This window comes from Eretmochelys imbricata, chromosome 1 (genome assembly GCF_965152235.1).
Source record: "Eretmochelys imbricata isolate rEreImb1 chromosome 1, rEreImb1.hap1, whole genome shotgun sequence".
NCBI classification, from domain to species: domain Eukaryota; kingdom Metazoa; phylum Chordata; order Testudines; family Cheloniidae; genus Eretmochelys; species Eretmochelys imbricata.
The window spans coordinates 202,839,127-202,867,089 of NC_135572.1; the positions used below are offsets into that span (position 1 = coordinate 202,839,127).

The 27,963-nt window shown below is 47.2% G+C and overlaps 1 protein-coding gene across 1 annotated transcript in view; it reads left to right on the forward strand.

Annotated features, from left to right (window-relative positions):
* Positions 1–2,856: 2,856 nt before the first annotated feature.
* GAP43 (growth associated protein 43) overlaps positions 2,857–27,963 on the forward strand; it is a 38,939-nt gene continuing 13,832 nt past the window's right edge. The window contains exons 1-2 of the mRNA XM_077818260.1: positions 2,857–2,948; positions 6,439–7,112. Of these exons, the coding sequence (XP_077674386.1) occupies positions 2,857–2,948; positions 6,439–7,112 (766 nt within the window). The remainder of the gene's footprint in view (positions 2,949–6,438; positions 7,113–27,963) is intronic.

The following is a 27,963-nucleotide window of genomic DNA, read 5'->3' on the forward strand; positions in this document are numbered from 1 at the left end:
AGGCAGTTCTGGAGTGTCACAAAATGGAGCAGAGGCAAATCAGTCAATGCTCTTAAAAAATGGAGCGATGCGCTCCCTGTCACATACCTCCTTCAGTGGCAGGCTGTGGGGCATTTAAATGGGGCTGGAAGGTCTCGTGGCACCTTCTCCATCCCTAGCAATAATCTTCCCCCTCTACAAGCTTTTGGCCAAGTCAGCTCTGTGAGCAAGAGGGGAAACCTTACTGGGGTCAAGGGCCAATGTATTTTGCATGCCTGGAATTCTTCAGGCTGCTGGCTATTTCCAGCTGATCCACACTCCTCCTATGTTGGGATAATTTATCTTCTTGCCTCCTGCTCCCTAGCTACCTCTGAGAGGGAAACTCTGACAGGAGCTGCCTGCCTGAAAAGGGAAGCCTATCATTTGAGCTTGGGGTGTGTCAGACAGAGGCAGACAGAGATGTGGAACAAGATCATATCTCTGTTCAGAAGACAGACTCTGTGCTGTGTAGATAGAGACAAAGCAGCTTAGCTGTGTGCTTCACGAAGAGCTTTCAAAATCCTGCACACTGTATTCATGCCAAAGTCCCATTGTCTTCAATGGCTATCAATGGACCAGTCAGTATTTCTGACTTTTCCATCACGGTAATGTCTAGGGTTCGGGTTAGGGTTAGAGAACACCTGCTGATGATGTCAATGCATAACTTGCACATTTGGTTAGTTTCCACATTGTTTAAATATGTCTACTACTATACAGAATTCACTTTATACGTAAGCATGTGTACAGTACCTAGCACTGTGGGACCTTGATTCCTGATTGGAGCATCTAGGCACTGTCACGGTACAAATAATAATTATTATAATTATTATTAATAATAACAGTAAATAAGAAGCCATGAAAATAGCACTCGAATATCATGAATGTGGACAGACAGAAAGAGAGAGAGATTTCCCTTTTCCCCTGGATTCCTCAGAACCATGTACATGTCCTGGAAGGACTGACTCACCTCTTCATTCTTCCAAGGAAGATAAATTGTGTTCCAGGCCATTCACTGTATATGGGTTATTTCTGACCCAACCTTCATAAGTAAGGTATTGGTTGCAGTGTGTGTAAAACTCAATGATGAATCTCCAATGCTTCTTTTCCTGACAGCAGAGGTTTTTCTTGGCCAAAATGCCTCCCTGCCCCAGTGGTATATGGAGTGTGACACATGCACCAGTTAGCAGCTGTGTTCCACCCCAGAAGTGGCTGCATTCCAACAGTGCTGCACATACATGGTTTGTGAAGTACTTTGGCATGCTCCAGGAGGAAAGTGATATGGAAATGTAACATGTTATTCCTCAGTGGCTTCCGGGGTAGATGCTATAGAAATGCAACACTTATTAGTGAGTGGCTCTAGCGATATTACAAATCACAAGAGCCGTGTTTGAACCACTGTGCTCCTGAGCTGGAAGTGGTCTAATTATTATTATTATTATTGGATTCCCCTCCCCACACACTGACCTGAAATCCCTCCCATGCTTTACCTCCTCCCACTCTCTGCCAAAGACCTCCTTTCATTTCACATATGAAATGATACCAAAAGCACGTCTGTGTAACACAATTTGCAGCGGTGGACTTTTCAGATCTGTGAGCAAATCAAGGCAATGGGGAAATGATGTCATCACAGGAGGGCTAAGAGTGTGATGTCATCTTGAGAGCAGTTCGCTTTAAGTGCTGTCAAGGCAGGCCAGGCTCTGAACTAGAGTTCTCTTTCTAGCCACAGGCCAGATACAGCATGGTCAGCGGCGAAGCAAGCCCTGCAAAATAAACCTCAATCACTGACCTGGAGGGACTCTCCTCTGAGGGGGCGAGAGGAGAGGTCAGTCTCCATGACCTTGGCTAGGACTGCTGATAAGGGAGACAATTAATGTAATTGCATTAGTGGGGGTCACATATTGTAAATAACTGGTTAATAGAGCTGGGCAAATATCGGATAAACAGATGGCATACGCTACCTTCTGTGCGTGTGATGATGATGAACTGGGGGTGCCTAGGGTGGGAAAGGCCAAGTGGAATGGTGGGAAAGGGATTCAGTGCTCCATGCAGGGCCCATGTAATATGGTGGTCAGAGGACAGAAGTGGGGAGCACATTAGTTAACCCTTTCCTCTTTGTGTGTCCCTTTTGTCTGAGGACTGATGATTCCATCACCTTTTCTCATGAGTGTGGGAGCAGCTGGATGCTGGTGGCTAGATCCTTAACTGTGTTGTGATTATGTTCGATGCAGCTGGCCTTAAGCCACCCCAGTATCCATTCCCCTGATACTGGGCTGTCAGGGAGTTGACATGGTTCCTAGTCTTGACCCAGCCTGGAGCAGTCACACACAGAGACCTCTCCATCGACTGGAACACTGTGTGGTGCCTTTGTGCTTTCCTGTCCCTAGTGTGCCTGTGTGGGGATGAGATGGCTCTACGCCAGCTGAGGTTTTTCCCAGACTGTTTGAGGAAGCTTTAAAACCCCTTTGCGCCCAATGGGAGGCTTACATAGGGCTGAAAGGTATGACACTAGGTATCTAATAACACACGGACACAGGCAGCTTTGCAAATGCAGGCACTAGTTTGATGCTCACAGCAGCTGACATAACATGTTAGCAGGCTCATAGACTCCATGGTCCTGTTCACACCATGTCACCTGGCAGGCTGGCCTTACCGCTCACTGAAAGCTTGCAGCGCTGTAGCACCTTGCACCTGAGGCACTTAATGCGCTCTGGAAACATTAGTAAATGTGGATTCACCCTCTCCCAACACAATGGGCATAACTGTACCCATTCAATAGATTTTTGGGGCATAGTCACACCCCATGGTCACTCTCATATTGATTGGACATGGTCGGCCCTTATGGTCACTCTGAGTGATATAGGTGTGGTCACGCCCTATGCAAACTCTCACATGTTCACGGGAGCATCTTCTGTCCCCTGGCTCACTCTCACGTATGGATGTGGGCGTGGTCACTCCCCATGCTCACTTACTTCGATCTGAGTATGGTCACCCCCATGCTCATTCTCTAACCCTGGTATGGTGTGGTCACGCCCTAGGCAAACTCTCACATGTTCACAGGTGCGTCTTCCATCCCTTGGCTCACTCTCACATATGGATGTGGGCGTGGTCAGTCCCCATGCTCACTTGCACTCACTGATGTGGGTGTGGTCACCCTCACACATTGATGTAACCACAGTCCATCCCCTCATTGACTCTCACATAGATGTGGGCGTGGCAAGTCACCAGCTCGCTCACATGCGGTGGGCGTGGGTTTCTCCCCAGACTCGCTTGTTGCTGTGGGTGTGGTCAGACCGTGCTCACGTTAGTGTGTGAGTGGTTACGCCAAATGCTCACTCTCACACATTGATATGAACATGCTTACTCCTGCTTACAAACTGATGTGGGTGTGGTGAGTCCCCACACTATTCTTACACATGGATGGGGGTTGGGGTCAGTCCCCTCACTCACTCTGACGTATATGTGGGTGTGGTCAGTCTGTATGCTCTCTCATTGACTTAGCTGTGGATGTGGTCGCTCCCCATGCTCACTCGTACACACTGATGTGGGTACGGTTGCTCCCAACCTTCACCGTCATATTGATGTGGCATGGCCACTTCCCAGGCACACTCTCACTGAGGTGGGTGCGATCAGTCCGCATTCGCACTCACCTTGGTGTCAGCATGGTTACTCCCCATGTTCACTCTCACACACTGGCATGGGTCTAGTCACCCAGTGCTTACCATCACACGTTGATGTGGGTGTGGTCATTTCCCACATTCATGTTCACTACTCAGTGTGGGCATGGTCAGTCCTAGCCTCATTCTCACATTAATGTGGACATGGTTAGAGCCCTGTGGGGATACAAAATTTGTATCTGCATCCGATCTGTGATCTGCAAAAATGGTCTGTGAATGTCCACAACTGCATCTGTTCATATTGGTGTGGGTGTGGTCCGTCCCCATGCTCACTAGCACACAGTGTGGGTGTGGACCTTCCCCATGCTCACGTGCACATGTTGTTGCAGGTGCAGTTACTTCCCACACTCACTCTGGCCTGGTTTACACCTAAAACTTAGAGAGACAAGGTGGGTGAGGTATCTTTTTATTGGACCAACTTCTGTTGGTGAGAGAGAAAAGCTGTGTGTGACTTGAAAGCTTGTTTCTCTCACCAATAGAAGTTGGTCCAATGAAAAATAATATCTAAGTCATGTCAGTTCCAGGTGATCTAAAACTTAAGTCAACCTAGTTGCATCGCTCAGGGCTGTGAAAAATTTATGTCCAGTGCAATGTAGTTAGGTTGACCTAACCCACTCCTGTAGATGCAGGTAGGTTGATGGACGAATGTGCAGCTGTAGGGATTTGTGGTGTGGACATATGCTCTGACACAGTGATGTTGTATGGGCAGTCCCCACATTTATTCGCTCACAATTGATGTGGGTGTGGTCACTCCTCATGCTCACTCTCACATTGATGTGGATAACATTGACCTATGTGCTCAGGCTGTGCTCACTGTCACATATTCATGAGGGCGTGGCCACACCCCATACTCACTCTCACACATTCATGTAGGTGCAATTTGTCTGCATGCTCATTCTCATGCACTGATGTACCTTTCTGTTGACCTAGCTCCATCTACACTGGGGTTTAAGTCGGCACAGGTGGCCCTCATGGATGTGGAATTTTCACACCTCTGAGCTCTGTAGCTATGTCGACCTAAGCTTTAAGTGTAGCCCAGGTCCCGGTGTTTGAAGACGTGTGTTGACAGTGTAGAGGCCATTGCATTACCAGTTTCCCTCTGCTCTTTAATAGCTCTTTTGATAACTACTGGATTGGAATATTGATGGAAAAGTATCCCCTTGTCAATATGCAGTTGAGCTGTTACATACTCAAGTGCTGGTAAATTATCAATAGAAGTACAGTACATATCATAGAGTGAAAGGAGCCATTAAAGGGTAAAATCTACCCTGGTGCATGAGACCAGCATGAGGCCTGTATGGCATTGTATTGCTTCTTAAGGCTTCAACATAGGAATTACGACATAAGTGGTGTATGTGGCCCTCTGCTCAGGGGGAATTAATAGAGATACCAATTATCTTGTAACACTGGATGAATTATCACTGTCTACTTATTTTCCTTTCAATGAACCTGGCTTTGAAAGCACAAGCAGATGAGAATGGGGGCAAGAGAGGGTGGTTGTAGATGGGGTATTTGCGAGGCATATATTGTGTGAGCGGGCGTATTTGTGTGTCTGTGTGTCATCTGTGGTGGAGCATCCCACAGTATAACCCTTCAGTGGGATTCCCCCAGGGCAAAAGACACCAGTGACACTGAACTCAACAGTGCTAGCACCAAGGCCTTACACAACGCTACCCTGAAAGCAGTGTGGGTTGTTTTTTTAGGGTGGAGGGGTGGTGGATTTGAAGAGTCAGTAAAAATAAATAGAGCATGAACATTTCTAAACCGATAGCAAATATCTGGTGAATATCACAAATTAACAGGGGGGAAAAAATCACATGAAATTAAAGAGAGGCAAACAAGTTAGCTCAGGTCCTCCGCAGCAGCCAAAGAGCACTCGGCACCGCTGATTGGCTGAAAAAGTGGCTTTGAATCACCTTTGCATAACTCCAGGGGACACTCTTGTGGCCAGGTATTGTCAGGGTGTTGGGATATCCCCACCCCGCTTTTTCCCTGGCCATGCCCCTGTGCTTAGGTCGGGGGGGGGGTGGTTCTGGAGCCACGGCAGGTGTTGTATATAGCGCTAGTCACTGCATTTTTATCAACAAGGTTTTTCAATGGAAAAAAATGACTTTTTGAACAATACACAGCGATTTACATGTTCTGATTTTCCAGTGAAATGATTCAAAATAAGAAAAAAATCAGTTTGAATCTAACTGAGTCTAAACAAAAAAAGGTTTTTCTTCTCCATCTAAAAAAACCCCAAATAAATTAGGAAACCCTCGCTAAAAGGTGCTTCACATCAAATCAAAATCCTTTTTATTGGTTTCAAATCAGTTCCAAATGAACGTTTGTTTCAAATCATTCCATCAAACAATGGGGACGTCTTGGGGGAAAATGTCAAGGGAAATGCAAGTTTATTTCACTGGCTATTTTCCACAGAAAATAATTCAACATTTTTGCACAGCCTTAGCTGGATACCACTGAAAAAGCCTCCTGTGTAGGGGAGAACCTCGTGAGCCTGAATCCACCACGTTAAAACAACTTTGTTCTGGGGTCTGGTGTGAAGGTGCTAAATTGAAGGACAGGATCTGGCCCGCTGTACAAAGGGAATATGCAGAATAACACACACACACACACGCAAATAAACAACAGTATGGTAGTTTTGCCACACTGCGGCCACATGAGGATAAGAGCATGTGCTCTACTCTTGACAGGCCTTGCCCAGCCTAGTGAAGGGTGGGTGAGATGCCATCAATGAAACGAGCTTTCACTACCTGTGGGAAATTCTTTATCTGACTCCTTTCCCCCCTCCCCACCCTTTCTCCTTAAAGGTTGAAAAAAATGATGATGTTGACCAAAAGATTGAGCAAGATGGCATCAAACCAGAAGATAAAGCTCATAAGGCAGCCACCAAAATCCAGGCCAGCTTCCGCGGACACATAACAAGGAAAAAGCTCAAGGGGGAGAAGAAGGGAGATATCCAAGCAGCCGATGCTGAGGCTGCTGAGAAGAAGGAAGAGGCCGCGTCTGATGGTGTGGCAGAGAACAAAGAGAGCGACGCTCCTGCTGCCACAGAAGCTGCTCCGTCTGACAGCGCCCCGCCTGCAGAGGGCTGCAAAGATGGCAGCGCTCCCTCGGAGGAGAAGCAGGGGGAAGGCACTGCTGACGCTGGCTCAGAGCAGCCAGCCCCGCAGGCAGCCACTCCTGCCTCCTCCTCAGAGGAGAAGCCCACTCCCACTGCCACTGAAACGGAAAGTGCCACTAAAGCTTCCACTGATAACTCGCCGTCCTTGAAGGCTGACGAAGCCCAAGACAAAGAGGAGCCTAAACAAGCCGATGTGCCTGCTGCTGTCACCACCACTGCTGCAGAGGATGCTACTGCCAAGGCAACAGCGCAAACGGAGACGGCGGAGAGCAGCCAAACCGAAGAGAAGACAGGTAAGTGGATGTCAGGGAGCAGGGCTCTCTCTAAATGGCCGGGGAGGAGACGGACTCCAGTGTAGGGAATCTTTTTAGTGTAACAAGAGTCTGAATCCAGATCTATGGTGAAAGCAGCCTGTGAAGGGATTTTTTTTTAACCTCATTTACCTTGGGCCTGCCCAGAGACAACCCCCTGAATTCATATCCTCAACTTTGAGTCTTTTAGGGCCTGGTTCTCCACTGTTTTGCCCTTTGTGTCAACATTTACACCTGTGCAAAGTGGGTGTAAAATGCCATCACTGGTGTGAGCAACCAGACAATATTGATTTGGTAAAATTTTACACCCACTCTGCACTCACTTGGCACAGGTGTAACATCCCTTTCATTTGGATGTTATCATCCCCTTTAATAGTGAGGACATACATGCACCAGCTCCACTGTAATGACCAGAAGTAAGTAATTTATTACAGCAGATATTGATTTGATTATTTTCACCTATTTTGTTCGCCAGTTGTCAGTGAACTGTTTACAATATTCTTGCATCTAATCCAGAGGTGGGCAAACTACGGCCTGCGGGCCAGACCATACTGCCCAACCCTTGAGCTCCCGGCTGGGGAAGCTAGTACCTGCCCCCTCTCCTGCTGTCCCCCCTCCTCGCACATGCTGGGCGGTGGGGCTGCGAGCTCCTGCCAGGCAGAGTGCCTGCAAAAGCCGCCAGCTTGCCCCAGTGCTCTAGTGCGCGGCTGTGTGGCTGGCTCTGGCCGGTCGGCATGGCTGCCAGTCCTAGTGCTCTGAGCAGCATGGTAAGGGGGTGGAGAGCAGGGCGGTTGGATAAGGGGCAGGGGGTTCCGGGGGGCAGTCAGAGGACAGGGAGCAGTGGGCAGTTGGATAGGAGTGGGAGTCCTGGGGGGCCTGTCAGAGGGTGGGGGTGTGGATAGGGGTCGGGGCAGTCAGGGGACAGGGAGCAGTGGGGGGTTGGATAGGGGGTGGGGTCCCGGGGGGGCGGTTAGGGGTGGGGGTCCCGGGAGGGGGTGGTCAGGGGACAAGGAGCAGGCTGGGGGGGTTGGATGGGTCAGAGGTTCTGAGGGGGGCAGTCAGGCGGCGGGAAGTGGTAGCGGGCAGGGCCCAGGCTGTTTGGGGAGGCACAGCCTTCCCTACCCAGCCCTCCATACAGTTTCAGAACCCCGATGTGGCCCTCGGGCCAAAAAGTTTGCCCACCCCTGATCTAATCGGTATTCTAAATTATTTGCAAATTTCTTCAGTAAATGTTTCTTGGCCTGCAGATCAATGGAACTGTGATCATTACAACTGAATATACAATTTACAGTTCACGGTCTAACATAAGTAAATAGCTTAGCTTGCCAACACAGTGAGTTGTAAATTTCACCATCGAATATACACTTTTTAAAATTAGTTTTCAGTGAATATTTGAATATTCATGCACAACATTTGCTTCTTATTCATATTCATTCGATATTCTTGCTAGCGAAACTCAAGCTCTCGAGTATTTTCAGAAACCAAAGGCAGAAGGTTTGTGACCATGGACAAATCAAAATTCCCATTGGAATGCTAATGAATATTGGTAACAAAATCTCCTTTCCCACTATTTGATCAGCTTTGCCAGTCACAAACTCACACAACTGGTGTGTCCGAGGATCACAAAAGTTAGAGAGTGGGAAAAAAGATACAATATGTCTTTTTATCCATTTCCCTGATGTGGGATTGTTTCCTGCAATATGTGTTTAGGCGTAGCAGAATTTGATTTTTATTTTTTTATAATTTTGACGGCCAATATCCATGTTTATTTGTAAGCCTTTTTCAATTTTTATTAATTTAAATGTTCACAGTTGTGGGAAATTATGTGTGTGTGGGTGGGTTGGTGGGTGGGTGGGTCAGATAATTATTTAATGATGGTAGATACTGAGATTCAAAACGTTAAGGCTTTATAACCATTAAAACACTAATTGTCAACATCACATGCCAAAATATACAAAGCAAAGAGCCTTAAATCGAACTTTAAGTTCTCAAGTGGCATTTTGCTTATTCTGCCTATCTGTCATATTTTATGATTATTGATGGAAATATTTCTTCATCTGTTTGTTTGCATAAGGTGAAATCGACGTTTTCTAATCCTTCCAAGTCTAAATACGTTCCACAGTACTTTGCCTAGTCTAGTTGCGAAGGGCTTTCACTACAATAGGGCTACCTCAAGGGAGCTTCCAGCGTTTCCTAGCTCTCATGGCTAGGAAATGTTCCCTGATACATAGCCTACATTTTTCTTTTCCTAATTCCATCCTATCACTCCCCGGTGTCCCTCTAAACAATGCTTCCCCTTCCTTGGCGTTTACTCCCTTCCTAGACTCAGAGACAGTGACCATGTCCCTGCAGTCATCGTTTAGTTATGCATTATCCTGCCAACTCCCAGCAGTGCTGTGGAGGCTTGGTCATCCATGAAAGAATGAGGACTACTAAAACATCTGTCACTCCAGCACTCTGCCAGTCCAGGAACCGATCTCTCCAGCTTTTCTCAAAATCTCCTCTTTCAGCTCTATCAGGCTGTTTCTCCCTGAAGTCATTCTCTTGGCTTTCAAAGTTCATCTTTTATCATGTCTGTGGTCGAAGACTAGCACAGACCTATGCAGTGTGAGGCTGCCAAAAATAAATAAATCAAACTGGCTACTGGCCAGCATCATTGGTTGGCTCATTGCCGTGGCACGCTTGGCTGCTACTCCTATGAAGCGTAAGTGCAGGTCATTCTACATTTGTGTGGTGTTATTCATTTGGGTAGAATTTTGCTACACTTGTCACGTCATCTATGGGTATGTTCCTGGCGTACCACTAGCAGTGGATGAGGACATTTGACCTACATCCTTGGGAGATCGTTTGCCTCTGCATCTGAGTGAAAGAAAGAAAAGGAGGGACAGAATGAATGAATGAATGAGTTAATCAATTAACCAAATTGCATTACCTGTAGTGCTTAAAATTAAACATTTCTGCAGTGGACTGGAAGTGGGGCAGCTCCTCCAGAACAGTATTTACTCCACTAACACACTCATCATCCCCCAACTGTTCAACCCTAGATACTCTATTAATCTTGTCTTTTAGGTAACTGCTTTGGAAACTGACTTTAACCAAGCAATCCTGCGTCCGGTATTAATTTACTTGGTGCCTCAGGGCTGAATTTTTATTATAAAGCACCTTCTAAATAATTCTGATTAGGGCTGCTGGACCATGAAGCAAAGATGTGGGGCTCTACCCAGGATAAAGCATGAATGAGACACAGGTCCAAATTCAGAGGCTGACCTAAGTTAGAATCCTAGTTGCTCTTCTAGACCCCCTCACACCCACTTCCCTGTGAGTAGATTTACGTTGATGTCACTTACAAGCTGAGGAGCTGGGAGAAGATGTAAGTTAAGATAGGAGGTGGCCTACTTAAATTTACACTTCCTCACACTCTCCTGTTTGTTGCTTTTCTTGCCACATTCCTGGCTTCTGGCCCATTAAAAACTCTGTCCTACTCAGTGGGACAAAGTCAGGAGGGACGTGTAAGGAGTATGTACGTTACATATTGGTAAGGAGGTGCATGTCTAAGGCCTAGTCTATACTACAAAGTTAGGTCAACATAAGCCGCCTTGCATTCACCTATATGTGCATGTGTCTGCACTCAGATTTGTCTCCTGGTGATGTAAGTGCCTGTTACAACGACGCAGTAAAACCACTTCCTCAAACCGCATGGAACCATTGCCAATCTAGTGAGGTCAATGCAGTGCAAGTGTAGACACCTGTGTCGACCCTAACAGTCCTCCATAATGCCCAATTCCTTGAGACAGTGATCGCTTTGGTCACAATTTTAAACTCCGCTGTCCAAGGGTCATAGAGACCAGAAGCCACCCACTACCCTCACCCATTAAAGCCCCCTGCATATTTTTGAAGTGCCTTTTCCTGATTGCCCACCTCGTAAGTACAGCAACCGGCTCACCTTTGTTGAGTGCAACAGGTGCCCAACGAACCATGCCGGCTCCATGAACACTGAGAGGTACCGGATGTGCTATTGCCTGGACTACACCGGGAGTACTGGGTCTCCTGGGCCTGTTGGGAGAAGAGGCTGTAAAGCACAACTATGGACCACCCATAGAAATGTGGACATCTATGAGCAGAATGCAGGGGGATACAGGGAAAGGGATACAACAGGGATCAGCAGAAGGAATTTTGCCAGGGATACCACAAGGCCAGGGAATGCAATAGATCTGGTGCTGCACTGCAGACCTGTTGCTTCTACAATGAACTGCATGCCGTACTTGGCAGAGCCTCCATGGGCACCCAGCAGAACACTGTGGAACCTCGGAGAAGCCCAAGACAGTGACCGCTGCTGTGAAGAGTGAGGAGGAGGAGGAGGGAGATGTGGCTGGGAACTCCAGCCATGCTGGGAACCCGGAGCCGTTTGAAATTCTCCCACACTGTAGCCAGTCCCGCCAAGCAAGTGCGGGTGAGCCTGATGAAGGGGACGGGAACTCAGGTAAGTGTGTGCATGCATTTTTCCTTAAAATGTTGACATTTAAAGAGGGCACCCGGCCCATCCCCAAGTTACTAAGACACAGGTATCTACTTTTCATTGTTTTACTCATATGAAAAGAGGTAGCGGTACAATAAACAGAGGTAGAGTTGACATCTGCTTTTCGTACCCCTATTGGACTAGGTGGCAGGGTGAGTGTGTTCATGCGGAGCTCTTTGTTTAGGTATATAGGCATGTCTCTTAGATCCTCCTGAGAGGTCTCCATGAAACTTGCATGGAGGTACTTTGCATTCCTCTCCTGAAGGTTTCTAGGGATGGCGGCCTTATTTCTTCCTCCGTGGTAGGACACGTTCCCACGCCACTCCGCAGTGAGTTCAGCTGCAGTACACAGGCTAGCAGCATACAGACCCAGGTGGCTTAGGGATGCCAGCAGCAACTGTGCTCTCTGTGCCTTTGTGACCATCAGGAGTAAGATACTAGCTGTGGAAAATGGTGCCAATATCCAGTGCCATTGTCTTATACTCATGCCCGTGAATAGGGACTGAAATGTCATAGCTTCATGCAACAGAAAATCCTTCCCCGCGTCCATCGCCCCTGGTGGGCCACACTCACTCTGGCTGGGGCTGGAGAGCCGTGCTGTGCAGAGGAGCTCCAAAGCTGAAGTGTCAATAAGTATTTCTCATTAAAAGTGTTTGTGGGAATCAGGGAAGGGTGTTTTGAAATTTATCTTTCCCTTTCCCATGTGGTTGTAATTCCAATGGTACATCTGTCTGTTTTTATCAGCAGCTTCTGGCACGGCGGCCCCGAGGGAGGCCCCCACCACACCCGCCGAATGCCTGGCCCTGATGAGCAGGAAAAAGAAGAGGACTAAGGAGAACACGTTCAGCAAGTTCCTGCAAGCTGTGCTGCATCAGCCCATGAGCCTGGAAGGTCAATATGATTGACAGTCTGGAGGAAGACAGAGAGGAAAGGAAAAAGGTCCAGGAGTCTCAAGAGGTGTAAGAGCAGGAAATACACCAGGACATAATGAGTCTTTTCAGGCAGCAAACCCAAATGCTGCAGACCTGACTGACCTACAGCTCCCAAAATCCTGGACTCTCCACTTTTGCAGTCCTTGGAGAACTCCACTGTCGCTGCTCTCTAACTGCCCAACATACCACGGGGCATCATGGGCCACATCATTATCCCTCCACTCCAGAATACAGCAAGGAAACCTACAGCTTCACACACACTGACCTGTGAGCACCACAACTGGTGTATGCGTAGCTGCAATGGACTAGGTTTATTTACTCACTGGACATAAACATTTATTTCCTTTATATTTCTAATGTTTCACCCCATTAAGTTATGTTGAAAATTTGTATAACATTGCCTTCGGTTTCTTTGCCCACGGATTTTCTGCACTGTTTTTTTTCCACTCAATAAAGTTCAATTTTGGGACAACCAAATTATCTTTATTAACTCACAACACACATTGCAGAATTCATGGTGGCACTCAAAGCAAACAGCACTTGTAAATGCACCCCAAGCACCACAGAATTCATGGCTTAAGGAAAACACCCTGTCACATTTATTAATATACAGTAAGCACTACACAATTCTTAGCAGCACACAAAGCTCCAGGCCCAGAGAACACTCTGGCAGAGAATACTACTGTGGCTAATAGTTAAAGTGCTCTTTCAAAGCCTCCCACAACCACATAGCTCCAAGTTGGGCTCTTGTAATAGCCCTTGGGTCTGGCTGTTCAAAGTCAGCAGGCAGTCAGTCACTCCACCTCCACACTGGTGGCAGCTTTTCCCCCTATGACTCACAGAGCTTTTTTTGGTGCTGTGGAGGTGGCCAGTGTACAGCTTCTTGAGCTGTGGAACAAGGGGGTAGGCTGGCTCCCCAAGAATCACTACTGGCATTTCAGTATCACCAAAGGTAATCTGCCAGTTGGAAAAGAATGTCCCTAATTGCAGCTTTCGGAACAGTCCTGTGTTCTTAAAGATGCCAGCATCATGCACCTTCCCTGCCTGGGCAACACTGCTGTTGGTGAAGTGTCCCCAGTGATCCACCAGTGCTCACATAACCACAGAAGTAGCCCTTTCTGTCGATGTACTTTGTGGCAAGGTGCTCTGGTGCCAAAATAGAGAGATACATCGATTGCCCCATCGCAGTTGGAGAACTCTATTGCTGCAAATCCATCCGCTATTTCCTGCACACTGCAGAGAGTGACAGTCCTGCATAGCAGGAGACGATTAATGGGCCCCATGCGTTTGCATGACAGTGGCACCCACTGTGGATTTTTCAATGCCAAAATTATTTCCCACTGACCAGTAACAATCTGGCGTTGCAAGCTTCCAGAGTGCGATTGACACTTGCTTCACCACTGTCAATGCAGCTCTCATTCTGGTGTCCCTGAGCTGTAGGGTAGGCCATGCTCAGCACACAGATCCAGGAATGTGGCTTTTTGCATCTGAAAGTTCGGCAGCCAATGCTCGTCATCCCAAACCTGCATTATGATGCTATCCCACCAGTGAATGCTCATTTCTCAAGCCCAGAAGCAGTTCTCCACCAGCTGCAGCTGCTCTGTGAACGCCACCACCAACCTTGAATGGGTTTTCGATATGTCCTGCTGCAAATGGTCCTGGAAGAAATCCTCATGTTCCTGGTTGTTGCATTACTTCCTGAGGATCTGCAAATACAGCAGACTCATGCCTTGTGTATTTGCAACATTCAGGAGAATAGTGCAGAGCTCTGTGGGCACCATGATTCTCTCAGAGATGGCAGAGATCGAAAAGTGCTACATGGGATTGTGGGATTGTTTTAAAAAAGCTTAAAAACTAAGGGATGGAGAAAATTGTATGCTGAGAATTTGACCTCTATCTCCCAGAGATCTCTGGGCAAGTTATTACTATCCCACAAAACATTGCAAAAATGTCCCAAAATGTATTGTGCTGGATGGCAGCGCATGGCATGCTGGGATACCTACCCATCATCTACCACACTTTGCATCAACACACGCCCTTCTGGTGAGTACACACTTCACTGACCCAAGCAGCCAAGTATGCTTATGTCCGGGTGACATAAAACCTGTGGCGTCTGCATACCAACGTAATGTGTGTCAACCAAAGTTTGTAGTGTGGACATGGACTAAGTAAGTGAGCCATATGCTACTCTCAGTTGCATTGGTTTAAATCTGTAGTGTCTCCACTGAAGTCAGTGGATTTACTCCAGATTTAGACAGGTGGAAAGAGAGATCAGACTCCAGTCTGGTTGGTCCAAGGGAGTCTACGATAGCTGGTGTAACATTCACATGGTAGGGTGCAGGAGAAGGTGTGAGTCACACCAGTTTAGACTCCCTTTTGTCTTTCCTAGATTGTCTTGAACTCACCTCTGAATTTGGTTCACCCTCACACCAAAAGCACTCTTAGAACATCAGGTAAGAATTCAGTGAAGCACAGAAATCTCAACTAGTAAATGTACCTAAGGAAGCAAATTGATCTTCCTTTGTACAGAAATGAAGAATGCTCTCCTGCTTGGTGAAATAGCCTTAAAATGGAGCAGTCCTCCTGCTGCAATGGAATAATCAGTCAGACTACAATCACTTTACAAGACTGGCAGGTCTGCAGTTCCCAGAGGGCTCTACACCTCTGCACACTGGCAGTCACCACTTCCACTCACTTCCTTAGAGAATGTAAGTCTCCAGAGGCACTTTTCAAGATGTAAAAGCTTTGTTTTGAGTTGTATCAGAATACTGACCCAGGGACAACCCGGGGAGCATTGCCTATATAAAGATTTGCCTATGGGAAGCACTGTCTATTGTAATGTACTTGCTAGTGTGTATGGTCTGATCTACACTGGAGGATTAGAGTGTGTAACTGAAGTGTTAGCATTGGTCTATGCATTACTGGCACGATACAGAGCACCTTTACCAGCATACTTGTTTCAATTGCACTTACCGCTGCATCTACCCAAAGCAGCATAGGAAAGTGATGCAAGCACATTTCCCCCTGGGAAACGGTGGTGTAATTGTAACCTGCAAGCTAGTTTGCCAGAACTTCTTGTCTACTGCCGTGCCCTATCGGTACGAGCGAAGCACAAACATTAGCGTTGCTCATAGCATGCCTCAGCACTATAAAGCCTGAGTCTGATTTCCTGTTGCACTGTAGTCTCCTTCTTAGCGTACGCGCAATGTGCCTCAGGTGGCATGTGACCAGGATTCATCACCAGATTTGGTTTGCTGGTTGGATCATTAGCTTCCCCGGCTTGGCCCGGGCACTGTAGTCCTTTGCATCAGTGCACAATGGGTGTAAAATGCTTATGAACGCATTTTGCACTGGTGCAAATGACAACACAAGGTGCAGAACAAGGGAGCATCAGACACCACATCTTCAGAAGGTTTGTAGAAGATTGGTGGATAGACGCTTGGTGTACTAGGAGCTAATATGCAGCATACCACAATTTTTCAGAGTACATGAGCCCTATGTGGCCCCCACTTCTCCTTTATAGGATGGAGCATCCTACCTGCTCCAGTGTGTGCCCTAAAACTATCACTGAATGAGGTTCTCCTTAAGCAATGTGTGTTGCAGTTGTATGTTTGGAGCAGAAAGACCTGAGTTCAAGCCCTGCTTATATTCATGGTAATAACTGTGTTTAGTAATAACTATATGGGATCTGGCTATGGAACAATCTGCCCAATGAGATCATGTGAATCAAGAGCCTAGCTATAGTTGAGAAAGCCTTTCCACTGTGATGCTCACAATTCAAGCAACCCCCTTTTATTCCTACCAAACAAAAACAAAACAAAAACCCCTAGCCCAGACAGAGTATTGACCCCCAAAAGGGAAAAATGCCAGAGACTCCACAAAGTCCACTACTTCACTATTGCTATCGATTTTAAATGGAATACTAAGGTGATGGTTGGCAATATAAAATCAATGCTAGACAGATAGAGTGATCACCGTGAAGTGTAGCTAGCTGCTGCAAGCTGTACAGTCATGGCCAAGCAGGGCACTGCAGTCATGGATTCTCTGTGTACCATGAGCTGCTATGCTGAACGTTGCAGCTGAACACGAAGCATATCAAGTATCAGTTGGGATTTATTAGTCAAAGGAGCAAATCCAAGAGAGCCGTCAGGGTTAGGCAGCTCTGCACTTTGTGCTGCAATTTCTTTAAGGGGAAAGCCCTAATTCCTCCATAAAATGATAGGCTTAGGCAAATTCCACCCAGTCAGTGCGATCAGATTATCTGAATAGTCCTTGAGTGCTTTGTAATTGCTGCAATTAGAGCCAAGAAAAATTAGTGGCACTACAGTGATCCCTTCCAATCCATGCAGCAGCCCCATGGACTCGGCTAAGGTGGACCTATGCACTCTGAAATTATGCGGCCATGCAAATGGATGCATAGGAACATAGGAATTGCTAGCCTGCATTACAGCCAAAATCCATCATGTCCAGTATCCAGCCTTTAACAGTGGCTAGTACCAGATGCTTCAAAGGAAGGTGTAAGAACCCCACAGCAGGCAGATGTGGGTCACTCTGACCCCTATATTAGGGCTCATCCTGATCTCCGATAGCTAGACATTGGTTTAAACCGTGAAGCAGGAGGTTAATATCCCTTTGAACACATCTGCTATTATGATAACTCAGGATATTCTTGATAGCCATATAACTATAAGTCCCTTTCTGAATCTTGCTTAATTCTTGGCCTCAACACCTTCCTGTGGCAGTGAGTTCACAGTTTAATCACACGTTGTGTGAAATTTGCCACACTTTAATTACATTGCCTCCTTGTTCTTGTATTATAAGACAGGGATAACAGAAGCTCCAATCGACCATCTCATTTTTATCATGTTCCCTCTTATTCATCTCCTTTCTAAGAGAAACAGTCCCAGTCTTTTCATATAAGAGCTTTCTCGGGTTCTTGATCATTCTGGTAATTCTTCACTAAGCACTCTCCAGTCCAGCCTTTTTGAGATGGGGTGACCAGCACTGCACATAGTGTTCCAGAGGAGGCTGCATCAGAGATTTATGTAATGGCATTTTCATATTTTCTATATTGCTCTCCATCCTATTCCATGTGCATCCTAACATCTTGTTTGCTTTGTTGACTGCAGCTGCTCATTGTGCTGAGGTCTTTATTGAGCTCTCTATAGTGATGTCCAGGTCCCATTCCTGACTTGATCCTTCTCCCTTTTGTAAAAATGCTGCATAAATCTTGTATTGAGCCATATGATTGGCTGTAGAGTGGGCCAGTGGCTAAAGAGGCCAAAAAATGTAGACCGGAGCAGGATGCTTTCGGAGCAGTCGGTTGCAATGCTGAGTCCTGCTGGGGCACAGCGCCTGCTCTTGTGGAGAATCAAAGCTCTGCAGGACAAGCACTTATTTGGCTCTGGCACTCCCAAGATGCTCAGCAAAGTAGTTCCTTCCTGCATTCCTTAGGAGCTTTGCCAAAGTGAAACAAAAGCAGGCTGGCCCCAATTCTGTACTCCATAGGATCTCTACAGCTAGGGACATTCCTGCCCTCTGGAATTCCAAAACTCCACAAGAACAGGGTCTTGCTCTCCTTCTCTGGATTTTAGAACTGCTTCAGGGCAGGCACCTCTTCCAACAAGCTCCACCCACCCAGTTCAGTTTTATCAACTCTTCAGCCACAGCCTCCTTCTACGGACGAGCCCTTGCGCCAGTGTCAACTCTGAGAAGAAACCTTCCTTGGGCTGCTGCTGCACATCTCTCACGGAAGAACAGGAGCTTCAAGTTAACTTGTGAGAATAAGTTGGATGGTGGAGGCTTGTAGGCTGTGCTAGGCTGTTCTCTGAAGGCTTGGCTGGTTTGTGGCAACAGGCTGCTGGTGAAGGTGGTCTCTCCACCGTGCTGGGACTTTCTACCTAATTCCATGGGCCTTGCTGTATAATTCTGAGGGGCCTTGCCACATAATATAGATCTAATGCACTTCACAGTACAAGGGGTCTTGGCTTTAGCCTTTTCTTCCTGTGTCCTTAGACACTTCATTCAATCCATGGAACACTTGGATGGGTTTGAGGATCTCAGCTGAGTTCCTAGCATTCAGTAGCCCATATTGTACAGCTGTCACCTATAGGGCTGCATGTAAAGGCAGAGAGCTATGGAAGCCTGGACTGGGATAAAGAGCTAAAGGAAAAGGCTGTTTTTTTAACCCTGGCAACAATATGACTCAAAGCGTTCATGTAAAATAGTTATCAGTGATCACACTTAACTACTGGTCATGGTACCACACAGCTTCCATCCAACCTTTTAGCCAACAGTAAATGTCTCCTTTTCATCATGAAGGAGAGCAACAGGCATGAAGAGCAAGAGATGGAGGTGAGGGGATGTTAGTGAGGATGACTGGATGTGACCCTGACCCGGGTGGAGCTATAATACTTGCTGAAGAGATAAGAAGTCCCTTTTGCATTTGAAAGATATGTGCTATCTCATGCAACGCTGTATAGCTACAGAAGGCCTTATAGACACAGTGCTGAAAAAGGTGCGAGCAGCCAGGACCTGTCGATACTGGAGTTCTCAACATTGCTGACCCCAGTGTTGTTGTAGCCCTGTTGACCCCAAGATACTTGAGAAACAAGGTAGTTGAGGTAATATCTTTTATTACACCAACTTCTGCTGAAGCCCCGAAGAAGGGCTCTGTGTAACTTGCAAGTTGTTCTCTTCTTTCAACAGAAGCTGGTCCAATAAAAGACATTACCTCAACCACCTTGTTTCCGTAGGATGACTTGACAGAAGAGCCATATATCTTGGTACAAGGTCTTAGGATCTGATTCTGGACTCCTGCCCTTATTTAGTCATTTACAGCTGTACAAAGTGACATTCTTCCTTTGCAGTAGTGTAAATAATGACACTAGAGGCAAGCCAAATGGAGAATCAGGCCCATGTTACACTTTGCCATCCTACCATAGTACATTCCCCTCTGGTAAGTTCATGGGAGTCTAAGGGAGTCTATGGGCTTGATTGTCCTACACCCTCTAGTGAAAGATTTGTATGTTTCTTCCCCCATCTAAATGTTGACATCATGAATTCTAATGTGTGGCATGATATAAGTTAGCCCACTTTGGAAGACACTGGCTTTCTGCCTTCCCTTTCTGTTGGAGGAGACAAGAGGCCAATTTTAGCTCTTTCAAAGCCCTTCAGACACCTGGCTGTTTTCTGATGCATGTTCTATTTGGCTTGGTGTTGGCCATGTGGGCTATCAGATGAAGAATGAAGGTCGAAGGGGGAGTAAACCACAGCTGACCCTATGATAACAACACTGTATGTATGTGTTGGGATCTGTTTTGTTGTGGGGGAGGCATGTTTTCAGAGATGTGTTTTGGGGAGGAGGTTGCATGCACTGCAGTTTTTCTGTGTTTTGGAACATCTGTGTGGGTTTTTTGGGTACATGTGATTAAATCCCAACATGAATTGGAGCAGCAGCTGCACAGAGAAACAATTTAGATGTCACCATGGAAACTGCTAGATTGAATCGTTTCAAGGATACCCCCCATTCCCATCCTTTTCCATTGGATCGTCTCCCATTTGGCTACACTTTGGTCCCTCTGTTTCAGTTGGAATCTACCACTGCTCCACAGAGATGCCAGGGACTGCACTGCAACATGGGGAGATGATCAACGTGGATTCCATGAGCTGTTGACCCACTGTAATAGAAATGACTTTCCTTCATTTGAAATCAGGTCTCATTTTCTCAACTTTTATAAACCCCACTACAACATTTTATGGCCCACAACACTGTAGTAACACTTATTGCTAAAGCCTTTTGAACCATTATGGTAACATTTCTTTTATAAGCATTGCAGTCATGGGTCATGTTTGGCCACTCACTGTGGCCCTGATCCCAATAGTCACGATTATTCATGATGACAACACATTACTTACTATTAATTATTAATAATATATCACACTTCTTTCACACAACGCTCTCAAAGCTATTTACAAACACTCCCCCGTTGAAAAAAAGCCATGTCTGGGGCGGTACATAGCAGTTATTCAGTAGTAACTTGCCTCGCTATACAACCTTTTGGGAAAAGAAGTAAAGAATATAAGATCCAGTTTAAACCGCAGAGGAATTTAAGGAAGCAACCAAATTGGAATTTTGCCAGTGTTGACCCCCTTGCTGAGAAAAGTGCCATAGAACCTTTAGAGACTACTGGTTGTACAGCTCATTGAAAGATGGCTCCTGCAGCAGACACGGTGTGCCTTAACATGATGGGGGCACATTGGTTAAGTACCAACTCACAGAGAACAGTGTCCCTAACTGAATCAGCTGCAGCACTTAGTTGTTCTTTGGAGAGCTCCATCCAAGTTCTGATATTTAGTGAAATACCATAATATATGGTCTTTCTGGTCAACGAGAAGCTCTTTAACCTGCCAAGACCTGAATTTAGACTTGCATTGCAACATAGGATGCTCTTATTAACACCTATGGTGGGCCATGGAGTTCCTTGAGTTCCTGGCACTGTTTTAGGAGCCAGACTGTAGCAGAGTTTAAAAACTGAACTCTGAATTCAGTTCAAGCAGGTAAGTAAGGAGGCAACTGATGTTCAACCATTTTAAAAGGTATTTATTTGTAAATTCTTTGGGCCAGGTTCTCAGCTGGCTTCAGCGGAGCCACTCTGATGTAAACCAATTGAGGGGGCTGGCTCTTTGTCTGCATGTATATTCCGTTGATGCTTTGGGATATTAGGGCCCATCCTACATCATTTGCGCACTGCAAGCTCAAACAGCAATATCAAAATAAAAATCGTTACCAAGTACGTAGCACTTTGCAGCTGTAGCTCTCAAAGCACTTATGGGGAAGGGTAAGGATCATTATCCCCACTTCAGAACTGGAGACACTGAGGCACAGAGAGGTGAAATGGTTTGTTCGCTGCCAAACAGTATTTCAATGACAGAGCCATGACTACAATCCAGCTCTCCGGATGCTCAGTCCAGTGCCCTGCCCACTGAGACCTGTGGCCTCCCTAGGTGGAATGCCCATCAATTGTAATAGAAATTCTGCATGCATGACATTTGCAGGACCTGGAGTACAATACGAATTTTGCGTGAACAATGGACCCTTAAATTGCTTAATCAGTTTTTAATACACGCATTTAAATTCATCTTAATTGATGATCCTTTGTGGTAGCTGCAGCTATCAGCTCCACCTTCTCTTCACATTCTGGCCAATAGACCATTGGATGGCGAGGGCTAGAGAGTGATCAGAGTTCAACTAGGGATGGCAGATGAGAAGGGGTGGCTCCAAATTTCTCAAACTTAAAATATCAGTGGTTTTGTGAAATGAGTGTGTGTGTGGGGTCTCTGTCTAGTTCTCAGTGGAGTGGGGTCCACGTCACAAAACCCACCACCACTGTCACCCTTTGTGGGCAGTCTCAGCGGGGCAGCCAGAGTGCATGGGCCATGCAGATTGAACCCCACTCTTGCCCATAGAGGGCGCTCTTCTAGGGCAGGGGTGAGGCCCAATGCCAGGGCAGCATGAAGAAAGACATATCACTGCTGTAGGGTTGCCAGGTGTCCAGTTTTTGACCAGAACGCCTGGTCGAAAAGGGATCCTGGTGGCTCCGGTCAGCATGGCGAAAGCACCATTAAAAGTCTGGTCGGCAGTGCAGCAGGGCTAAGGCAGGTTCCCTACCTGCTGTGGCTCCGCGCGGCTCCTGGAAGCAGCGGCATCTTCCCGCCTCCAGCTCCTACATGTAAGGGCAGCCAGGGGGCTCCACATGCTGCCCTCGCCCCAAGTGCTGGCTCTGCAGCTTCCATTGGCTGGAAATCTCGGCTATTGGGAGCTGCGGGGACGGCGCCTGCAAATGAGGCAGTGAGCAGAGACGCCTGGCTGCACCTCCACATAGGAGCTGGAGGGGGGACATGCTGCTACTTCCAGGAGCTGCTTGAGGTAAGCCCCGCCCATAGTCTGTACCCCTGACCCCCTCCCATGTCTCAACCCCCTGCCCCAGCTCTGATCCCTCTCCTGTCCTCTGAACCCCTTGATCTAAGCCTGGAGCATCCTCCTACACCCCAAACCCCTCATCCCCAGCCCTCACCCGCCACATCCCCAGCTGGAACCCTCACCTCCTGCACCACAACCCCCTGCCCCAGCCCAGAGCTCCCTGTGCACTCCAAACCCCTCAGCCCCAGCCCCACACCAGAGCCCACACCCCCAACCAGAGCCGTCAACCCATCCTGCACTCCAACTACCTGAGCCAGCCCAGTGAAAATGAATGAGTGACGGTGGGGAGAGCGAGCAACACAGGCGGGGGAGGGGATGGAGTGAGTGAGGGGGCAGGGCCTTGGAGGAGGGGTGTGGCGGGGGGTGGGGCAAGGGTCTTTGGTGTTGTGCGAGTAGAAAGTTGGCAACCCTACACTGCTGCCAGTACAGCAACTGTTCTTTGGATAAACAGCAGACTTCAGTCTCAAGGGGCTTCAGCTCCCCACTTGTCATGGCACTCAACAGATACACAATGTGAAAGAAAACATTTCTTTGTGTCTCGAGCTAGAAACCTTCTTCAGGTCTGCAGCCAAACAACTGTGAGAAAGATGGATGGAATCACTTATTTTTACCATAGGGACTAAAGGGAAAGTAATAGCCAATCCTGAGTGATGGAGAAGACAACCCTACCACCCTTTTCTCTACCAAATCTCCTTTCCACACTTGTGCTTGTAAAAAATGGGCAAAGGGGCCAGCCTAGCTGGGGAGTGACAGAGGGATGGGCTACCACATGGAAATTCTGTGTGACATTCACCCAGCCTGGCTGCAATGCGGTGGAGACACGTAGCCTGTATAAAATGCACCTGTCTGTATATTCAGGGACTTACACTACATGGACCTTCTGTATAGTCTTGCCTGCAGTGTCCCTTACGGAAGACACAGGACAAAGTTGTAATGAATTGAAAGGAGACTTGTTACCAAAGCTGCTGGACACAGATAGACCCTGTGGTTCTGTCTGGCTCTGTAGCTCCTTGAATGACTAACACAACCTGTGCTGACCACTGTCACCTCACAGGGTCTACTAAATCCTAGCGGGGACAAAGCAGTCATGGGAGGAACTGCTAGGGCACTATATCACTCATTGCTAATGAAAAAAAAATACTTGTTTCCTTCACTAGCCAAAGGGACTGGTGCTGTAATCAGGTCCTGGTGTCAGGAAGCAGCACTGATAACACAGATGGCTATTCCATGGGATCTCTACATTTCTAGTGCCTATGTGCCCAAAAATCCAGGGAAGCCTACAGGAACCTTGAAAGAGTGAGACATATGGGAAAATTAGTAGGCAACTGCTTAGGGGATTTCTGCTGTGGTCAGTCACCAATCCTGAACTGCTTGCTCATTCAGGTTTCTGTTTCCATGCAACTGTAGGTCCCCAATGCCTATCAGAAGCCTTTGGGTCATTTCCTGTAGATCACTGCTGTAGCCAGAGCCAAGAAGTCTGGAACCTCAAGTCACCCACCACACTCTGACCAGTGGAGACAAAGACAGTACTTGTGAGGAGGAAATGACGCCATAAGTGGCTGAGCGGCCTGGGCTGAAGGGAAGAAATGAGCAGGGACCAATTAGGTGAAGACAGTCAATCACACATTTTCCTAGCTTGCTAATGCAATCTAGGGCCTGCCCTGATAGAGTCACTGCTGCAAAGGATGACTGGGTTTCTGTAATTGCCTTTTCCTTGACTAGGCAAAGAGGCAGTTTCAAGGTCAACCAGCTGAGGGCTATTGTCATACTGCGTGCACATCTGGGTTATTTTTCCATAGGAGAAACAGGGAGACCTTAATCTTCACTACTAACAATCTTCTGGGCCTTGTTGGTCACCCTCCAAACATAGATCAGCCACTTACCTCTTTAAGGATTCTAGGCAACATAATCCAGAAATTATTTCCTGTGCTAAGAAATACAGGTAGTTTCACAGGTAGTTTCCATCCAGCCCTTAGAGGAGGAGGAGTTTATTATAACGCTACAAGGCTTCCTGTTCCAGGCTTGGCTGTGGGAACACACACTGCTTGTCTTGATTTCCCTCTCACACGAGTGTCACAACACTGCAGCTCTACTGACTTCAGTGCAGTTACTCCTGATTTACCCCAGTGTGAGAGGAGAATCGACCCAGCATGCATTCCGGTGCCCAGTTCCGCTCGCTGATAACGTTAATTTTAGAGTCTGTCCATCAACTTTAGCAGCAAGGAGCACCTCCACTGGGCTATGTCTGCTTGCTGGACTCTTCATTTGGGTTGCTTGGGGCATTGCATCCTAGGCCCTACCTAGATCAAGCCTCCCAGCATTAGCCGAGCTCAGTTGCGTTGTTATGCAGACTCATGCCACGGTTAATAAGAGAATTACACCAGTGCCCTCTGCTGTCCAGAGATCTGCACTGCACTAGGCAACAATGGAGAAGCCTTGAGTTTTTCAATGTGTGGGCTGATTGCGTAATTAGAGAGCTGGACTTGCCACTGCACTCTGGTCATCTAGAGCTGTTTTTACAGCCGCCTAGTCAGGGATGGTCTCTCATTGAGCCTGAATTCATTAACCGAATAACTGAAGTCTTATTGTAAAAAGCCTGTCAGCCACTTAAAACAAGGCAGCTATTGAAAGGCAGCTGCCCCTTATTTGCTGGGTGCAGCATTCAGAAAGTTCAGAGGGTGGAAAGTTCTTCCTGCAGGGTACAAACTGTGAGAAGTGGTTTTAAAAATGCCCAGATTCTAATTCAAATTGGAATTCTTTATGCCACTGGCAGCCATCTTGATGGAAAAGAATGCCAGTGCAAACATTGGTTAGGCCTCATGTGGAAGACGTTTCAGACAGGCCTCCCTCCTGCTTTGTCATTCCTACTCTGTCCTATACCCTGGAGTCCCAGTTGCCAGGCCCCAGCTGCAGTCATTTACACTAGTGTAAAGTGATTGCTGAGCAAGTGTAACATGCACTCATAGATTCATAGCATGTGAGACCCAGAAGAGACCATTAGATCAGCTAATCTGACTTCCTGCATAACACAGGGCACAGGCTGTCCTTCAGTTACCCTTTCCCTGGGCCCAATAATTTGTGTTGGAGGTGTAAAAGATAGGCAGCTGAGAATCAGTCCCAGAGGGTACAAACTGGGGATGGTGTCAACTCACTTTTCTGAGACACAAACTGTAGTAAAGTGGTCGTGATAGAGTTAACTGGGTTACCTAGAGTATTGTGGGATGGAGCCACGCTCCACTCATGTTTAGAGCAGATCTAATTCCTAGAGAATATCTAGGTTGGAGGCTGCCCCTGGTTTCCATGGCAATCTGGCTTAGTGGAAGGCTTGCAGGTTTCGTGAATCCCCAATTTATCAGCCTTGTAGAGTGTATATTAATGGACACTGGGCAGTGAGGTGGATCATGAATGGTATGCATCCATTGGACTGGGGGAGGGGAGGTGGGCATGGGGTTGTATAGTAAGGCTGAAGCAATTTGTTCTTTTGTCAATCGGAGATGAGGGAGGAGTGGTGTATGTGTGTGGGGCAAAGGGAAAGGAGCTGTCATCAGTTCAGAAGGCACTGGAAGAATTTCCAGAGCTTTTTGCTGCCAACAGGGAGCACCCTTTTCCCCATGTCCAGCTGGGGAGAGGAGCACACGCAAGGCCTGCGTCCCATGTTGTGGTGACAAGGCTTATCTATTATGACAAGGAGGAAGTTGTACACAGAGCTGGATCGACCCAGTGAGAGCACATGGACCCTACGATTTTGTGCACTCCCCTCCTGTTCCTAATGCTTTTACCCTGGCTCTGCTATCAGCGGGTTAGAGCGCTCCCACTGGTGCTACCACCTCTTTTTAAAGCCAGCCTTGGCTCTCCTCAGCCAGCCTTTCTCTCACCCACAGCCTGCCTCGTCACCTTCACACAACTAGCACGCAGCTACAAACCCTCCCGTAGGAGCTGCAGCAGGTAAACAGGCACCTGAGGATCCTATATGTCTACGTAGCTTTCATCACAGCGCCCCCACACCGGCTTGGCCTCTCCAAAACAGTGCCCCTAAAACTGCTGTACCCTCAGCCTCATGAGCTTGTTGGCTAAGATAGACCTGCTTGTACAGCCAACCTCCTTATGCACTTGACTAATTTCCATGGTAAGCACGTTATGGTCTCTTCTGGGCCTTTCAGTTCCTTATAATATCAAGCCTTCTCTAATTTCTTTACTGCATCTTCTTCCTGGATGACAGGCTGAAGAAAATTGGGCACTTCAACCACTGCTCTGCCTTGACACAAGTTCCCACACACATCTCCCAGAGCATCTTCTAGAGATGGAAGGATCCCCAGAAATAGGGCAGAGATACGTTGCACAGAGGGGCACTGCTACATGGGATGGGGACATCTTTTCTAATGTGTGTATCAACAGCAGCTTCCTACCACTGTCAAATGTCACATTCCACAGTTGGAAGAAAACCTGCGTATTCAAGCTGTTCACACATCAAAGTATTTCTCAGAAGGAGTGGGACAAGCAGATTTTACGGTTTGTAGGGTACCTAGCAAGATCTTAGGGAAGAGTAAGAGATCAGAAAATAGGTTGTGAATCACCTTTAGAATCATAGAATCACAGAATATCAGGGTTGGAAGGGACCTCAGGAGGTCATCTAGTCCAACACCCTGCTCAAAGCAGGACCAATCCCCAATTAAATCATCCCAGCCAGGGCTTTGTCAAGCCTGACCTTAAAAACTTCTAAGGAAGGAGATTCTACCACCTCCCTAGGTAATGCATTCCAGTGTTTCACCACCCTCCTAGTGAAGAAGTTTTTCCTAATATCCAACCTAAACCTCCCCCACTGCAACTTGAGACCATTACTCCTTGTCCTGTCCTCTTCTACCACTGAGAATAGTCTAGAACCATCCTCTCTGGAACCACCTCTCAGGTAGTTGAAAGCAGCTATCAAATCCCCCCTCATTCTTCTCTTCTGCAGACTAAACAATCCCAGTTCCCTCAGCCTCTCCTCATAAGTCATGTGTTCCAGACCCCTAATCATTTTTGTTGCCCTTCGCTGGACTCTCTCCAATTTATCCACATCCTTCTTGTAGTGTGGGGCCCAAAACTGGACACAGTACTCCAGATGAGGCCTCACCAATGTCGAATAGAGGGGAACGATCACGTCCCTTGATCTGCTCGCTATGCCCCTACTTATACATCCCAAAATGCCATTGGCCTTCTTGGCAACAAGGGCACACTGCTGACTCATATCCAGCTTCTCGTCCACTGTCACCCCTAGGTCCTTTTCCGCAGAACTGCTGCCTAGCCATTCGGTCCCTAGTCTGTAGCTGTGCATTTGGTTCTTCCGTCCTAAGTGCAGGACCCTGCACTTATCCTTATTGAACCTCATCAGATTTCTTTTGGCCCAATCCTCCAATTTGTCTA